Raw genomic sequence first — 6,436 nt, forward strand, 5'->3', positions numbered from 1 at the left:
TCAAGGGTAAACAAATGGGACCAGTCTGAAGCGAGTGGCCTCTAAAACATCGGGACATAGTCACATAGGTTAGGACATAGGTTGGGACATGGGGACAAAGCTGTTCCTTGGAGTGGTTGCCACCACTCAAAAAACAACAGGAAACCGGGGTAGAAGAGCAGAGTTACATAATATACTGAGGCTGCGTAGTCTTCTAGATGGCTTAATGAGTTTGTATCTTGAGAGGCTCCATACACACGTTTGATTGACTCAATCACCACCACCCTATAACATGCAGGGAATTGAGGATTAGTGTCAGTAACGGCGAGGCATAATACGGGTCACTGGCTCGCTATAAACAATTTGTCATGTTGACTGTCACTGTAGTGTAGTGTATTTGCATGTGGGACGAGGCATGGAAATGAGCTTCTAGTTGACTGAAATATGCATTAATATGCACTGCACCAGGAATAAATAAATAAAACTAGCTTAAATGGTTGAGTCATATGCACACAGTGCTATTAGCAGCTGTGTTTTCACAAAACCAATAAATACCCTTCTTCTGAACTGCTATTGAAGGAAGGGCCTTTGGGTGTTTAACTTAAGTAAAAGTATCAATACTGCAATATAGAAATTACAAGTAAAAGTCAATTCAAAATGTACTTGAGTAAAAGCACAAAAGTATTCGCATCAAAATGTACTTTACGTACCAAAAGTAAAAGTACTCATTATGCAGAATGAATCATTTCCAAATGTGTAATTAAAAATCTTTTGAAAATAGCCGATCTACAACTAGCTCACAATGTGCGGCGATGCGACGCATTGTGAGCTTGTAGATCAGCAATTTTCAAATGGTCAAAATGTATATATATAGGGCTGAAGTGGGTAATGATTGTAATAATAATAATCTAATTCTACCAAGTAACTATAGTAACTAAAGTTTTCAAATAAATGTAGTGGAGTAATGTAGTAGCAATATTTAGTCAAATTAAAAGTATTGGAAATTGGAATTACTCAAGTGAAGGAGAAATACCTAAAAATTGTACTTAAGCACAGTATACCTAGTTATAGTACTTACCTTCCACCACTGGAAGTATCGTGTCTCCGTTCTCGCTGTGGTCGGAGTCGCCCGGATCAGGGTCCCCGCGTTGGACCGGGTCGCCCAGATCAGGGTCCCCACCGCGTTGCAGCTCGGCGCGGCACAGGTGCGCCACGACGCCCGCGCCGAGACAGTCGCCCAGCACGTTGACGGCGGTGCGCACGCGGTCCACGAACCAGTCCACCGCCAGGATGAGCGTCACGCCCTCCAGCGGCAGGCCCACGGACGCCAGCACCATCGCCATGGTGACCAGCCCGCCCTGGGGGATGCCCGCCGCCCCCACGCTGGCGAGCGTGGCCGTGAGGCTGACGACGAGCGTCTGGCCCACGCCCAGGTCCACGCCGTAGGCCTGCGCCACGAAGAGGGCCGCCACCGCCTCGTAGAGGGCGTCGCCATCCATGTTGACCGTGGCGCCCACGGGCAGGACGAAGCGCGCCACGCGAGCGTCCACGCCGTTGTTCTCCTCCACGCAGCGCAGCGTGACCGGCAGCGTGGCCGCGCTGGAGGAGGTGCCCAGCGCCGTGAGCAGCGCCTGGAGCAGCCCGCCCATGAAGCCGCCGTACGGGTTCCGCCCCGTCGCCAGCCGGAACAGCAGCGGCAGCACCAGCAGGCCGTGGACGAGCAGGCCCGCCGTGACGGTCAGCGTGTACATGGCCACCTGGCCGCCCAGCCGGGCGAGGTCGCTCATCTCCGCCACCTCGCCCGCGACCAGGAACAGGAGGCCCGCGGGCGAGTACCAGACGACGCCGGCCACGAGGCTCATGACGGCCGCGTTGAGGCCGGCGAAGAAGTCCCGGAGCGCGTCTCCTCCTCCGCGCTCCTCCCCCCCCGCGTTGCGTCCGACGGCCAGTCCGAGGCACAGGGAGAACGTCGCCAGGCCCAGGACGTTCACACCGGGGGAGGAGACCGCCACAGGGACTAGCTCCGCCTCCTCCGCGCTCACGTTGACCGTCCGGTACGCGGTGCTGTGCGACCTGAAGCACGCCTCCACCAGGTTAGAGGGGACCATGTTCCTGAGGAGGTCCAACACGGCGTCGGCGGCCCGTATCGGCTCTACGGTCCCACCGCCGGAAACCGCGGGGCCGTCGCCGCCGCCGAACTTCCCCGGCCTGATGACCACGACCATGGCGATGCCCAGGAGGACGGCGAGGAGGGTGGTGACGGCGTAATAGGCCGCCGCGCGCCTCGCCATCCCGCCCGACGACACCTTGCCGTCCAGAGAGGCGACGCCCGTCACCAGACTGGAGACCACCAGGGGTATCGTCACCATCCGCAGCATCCTCATCAGCAGCTCTCCGGGAAAGGAGAGGTACCGGATCTGCCGCTGGCTGAGGTTCAGCGGGCGCAGGGCGGAGCCCAGGAGCGCGCCCGCGACGATGGCGGCGACGGTGAGCAGAGCGAAGAGGTTCCCCGCCAGGAAGTCCCTGGCGTTCCGCCCGGTGATGACGACGGAGCGGATCCTCGCCTTCATACTGCTTTATAGCTATACCTAATATTAGCTTCTATAAATATCTATTTTGTAGGCCTAGATACCGTTTGTGGTAAAAGCGCTCAAAACTTTCTTCTTTTCCTGCCTTGATCTCTTCTCAATTTTCCTAGTTATCTTGGAAAAATGTAATTACACAAATGGAAATGTGCAAAAAAACGAATCGACACATTTTAACTTGTGAAACTGATTTTGACAAAAGCCGATTTCCGATTCGAGAGAAAAATAGGGTAATTGATTGTTGGTCGACTGGTTCAATCGGAACGCAACAACAACGTGACGTTCGCTCTTATGATCGGGGTTTGGCGACTACGGCGAGGGTAGCCGAGTTCCTTCAGGAGGCCGTCTCTGAGCATGCTTCAGCGGAGTCGGAAGTCAATCTGATGATCTAACTGAGGGAAAACCCTGCTTTTATGCTGTTTTGGGGAGTTTACGAGTCAGTCATGACCAAATATGGACGTGGAAGTTCTTTTTTTTGAGGGGAGCTATAGCGCCTCCGATGCATGGCTTTTCAAAACTACGTCATATAGGACAGACAGACACGTCTATGGACTTTTAATGTTTGTTTTTAGAGCCCAATTGTAAATTATCCGTCTCCCCAGCCAAGTCTAGAGACTTTAATGTTTGTTTAGGGTAAATTATGATGTCATTCGTGCCAGCCAAGTCTATGGACTTGTGGTTTCTCTGTGAATATCGTGTGTCCGAGTGAGACACACAAAGCGTACATTTTTAGGAAGGAAGGGAGACAGCGATGCGTCTTTGGCCACTGACCGACCGTGCCGTTCTCCATGCTCGCCGCAATCGCTCTGTCGCGTCGATGACTAAAACTAAGACTAAATATACTGACAATTTCGTCAACAAATAAAAACTAGACTAAAATGTTAGGAAGGGACTAGTGGACAAGAGATCCAGTTTTATGCTGGGTTGCCTGCGACGCGTTGCAAGATTGTAGATCTGCTATTTTCAGTGTGCAACCAAAGTGCAAAATATGTCATTACGACGACATCAAGGCCTGTCAAAACACATTTTAGTCGACTAAATCAACTGTAGATTTAGTCGACGAAAATCGCATGACATTTAGTCGACTAAAACTAGACTAAACGCTAGAACATTCCAGGTGACTAAAACTAAGTGGAAACTATTCAAGAGTATAAATAAAATGTATTCAAAATGATTATAAATGTAATATCCAATCATTTATTGCAAACAAAAAAATGAAGAATTTGAAAGTGCGCTCAGAAATAACAATGTGGAAGTAAAGGTTGCCATCGGGAGACCAATAGTTCCAAACTTCTGTAAAGTATAGTTCCAAACGTTGAATCCTCAAAGACCCCTTTTCCACCGGTTGGCTCCCAATGGGAACCGGTTCAGTTCTTTTCCACCGGTTGGTTCCCAATGGGAACCGGTTCAGTTCTTTTCCACCGGTTGGCTCCCAATGGGAACCGGTTCAGTTATTTTCCACCGGTTGGCTCCCAATGGGAACCGGTTCAGTTATTTTCCACCGGTTGGCTCCCAATGGGAACCGGTTCAGTTCTTTTCCACCGGTTGGCTCCCAATGGGAACCGGTTCAGTTCTTTTCCACCGGTTGGCTCCCAGTGGGAACCGGTTCAGTTCTTTTCCACCGGTTGGCTCCCAGTGGGAACCGGTTCAGTTCTTTTCCACCGGTTGGCTCCCAGTGGGAACCGGTTCAGTTCTTTTCCACCGGTTGGTTCCCAATGGGAACCGGTTCAGTTCTTTTCCACCGGTTGGTTCCCAATGGGAACCGGTTCAGTTCTTTTCCACCGGTTGGTTCCCAATGGGAACCGGTTCAGTTCTTTTCCACCGGGTTGGCTCCCAATGGGAACCGGTTCAGTTCTTTTCCACCGGTTGGCTCCCAATGGGAACCGGTTCAGTTCTTTTTTGGTTTTTAGTCCATGAGCCAGAGCTCCGACATTTGTGGACGAACTATACCCAATATTAAATTGTTTATAGGATCAATACAAGTAAATTAATACACGATAACCCTTCCACAGTAGTAGCTTTTTCATATTTTCGATTATTTAGCATATTTTCCTACATAATGCCTCATTTGCATATTTAAAAATGTAAAATTTGTAATACAATAAATCATTGTCTTCGTGTAAGTACTCAATTGTGGAAGTTTAATGGTGATAACATTCTAATATAGGTATGGTTTTGCTCCACTCAATTCATAATTAACCGCGTTTAAATTTTGGAGCATGGACTAAAAACCAAAAAAGAACTGAACCGGTTCCCATTGGGAACCAACCGGTGGAAAAGGGGCCAAAGAATGCCATAACGGTCTCTTTCAACGGGTCAACGGGTGCACGCACGCATGCACGCACACACACACACACACAAAGATAAATTATAGTTAAATGTGAAACCCTGAAGACAAATCGAGAGCGATTCTGATTTAATATTAAGACACGCAGCGAAAAAGAAAATAAACAAAAAATAAATGTTCTTGGGGAAACTAACAGCCTCGTAATAAAACGTGTAAAACAAAAGGACGAAAAGAAAATAATACATTAGAACGAGCATAATACTCTATAATAAATCTAAAGGTAAAAATACATAAAATTAAATCAAATTAAAATATTTCATGACAAGAAAAACAAAACAAAAAAGTACATCAACTAACCCAAATAATTTCCTCAAGTAGCGAGTTCCCTCTCGTTACGCAACATTTAATAAAGACGAGACAAACTATTAACATTTAATAAAGACAAAGAGTAATAGAATAATAATAATAATAGAGATATTTACAGACGGGGAAGGGAAACGCGTGAGGTTGAGCGCTCTACGCACAGCAGCCATATTGGAAAGGAACCGGAGCCTCTTCCTCGTTTACCAACGATACTAAATGAAGGCCTTGTTCTATTCTGGACAAACGGCCAGGGTGCCAATATTGTTCATGTTGGTCTCAAAGCGAGAGAGCCAAAAGTGAGATAGCCTCATGGTGGCTACTTGAGGGGGTTCCACCTTCCAAATGCCCCCCATTTACTGTACAAGTGTGTAGCTCTTGAGAGTGTACAAACGGAACCAAATGGGTGGTTCCACTGGGGGGGTCCTTGGAATTATAAAGGGAAAAGAAAGTGTGAAAACCATTACACTAAAATGGAAGAGAGCACTTAATTAGCATGATAACTGGCATGACCTGGTGAAGGAAGTATAAGGAAGAGGCACCAATTTCTCTCCAACACGGCCGCTGCTATACTGTCTGTACAGAGAGACTATATTCCACGACGACAATTAAGTCCAACATCGTCCTAACAGAGGAGGCTATATGCCCATGTATACCTCCTCCGCCGCTACGGGGTCCGTGACCAATCGGCACACAGACCTCAGAAAGAATGCAGCCCAATCGCCTATACCGTGACTGCATTTGACACAGAACCACATCACCAATCACACGCCACACCCCTGACAGTACGGAATCAATAGCACCTGTAAGCCCACCCCCCCCCCCCCCCCCCCCCGATTCATACTTGGTTGTGCCACCGGTGCATTGACCACGCCACAACCACCACGTCAACACCGCAGCACATATTGGTCCTCGCTTTCTCTGTTTTATAACCATTAGGGACAGGGTCACACATGGACTTTCTACGTGTCAGAAGCGCCCGTTTCCCCCCCCCCCCCAACGCACACGGGCAAAAATCCATAGACGACACTCTTCCGGCGTATACCAGTGTAAAATTTCCGCCCTCGCGTCGACACACATGGCTCCAACGAACTGCAGCAGCCCAATGAGGCTAAATCTTTTTATTTTAACCCATTTGGACCTGGGAACGATTCTGCCAAATGTCTTCTAAGGAAAGACCGTTTTCTTGAAAAAGCTATGTTTTTCCATGTCAGTCGTTTCTCAA

At 48.7% G+C, this 6,436-nt stretch overlaps 1 protein-coding gene across 1 annotated transcript; it reads right to left on the reverse strand.

Moving 5' to 3' along the window:
* LOC308334544 (excitatory amino acid transporter 1-like) lies at positions 1 to 2,549 on the reverse strand (the record flags this gene model as incomplete). Its single annotated transcript, XM_080791342.1, has 2 exons — positions 1 to 41; positions 1,058 to 2,549. 2 exons carry the CDS (start codon positions 2,547 to 2,549, stop codon positions 1 to 3), a joined length of 1,533 nt encoding a protein of 510 aa, XP_080647468.1.
* Between the last annotated feature and the right edge of the window lie 3,887 nt (positions 2,550 to 6,436).

This window comes from Protomyctophum bolini, assembly GCF_963924005.1.
Source record: "Protomyctophum bolini genome assembly, chromosome: 19".
NCBI lineage: Eukaryota > Metazoa > Chordata > Actinopteri > Myctophiformes > Myctophidae > Protomyctophum > Protomyctophum bolini.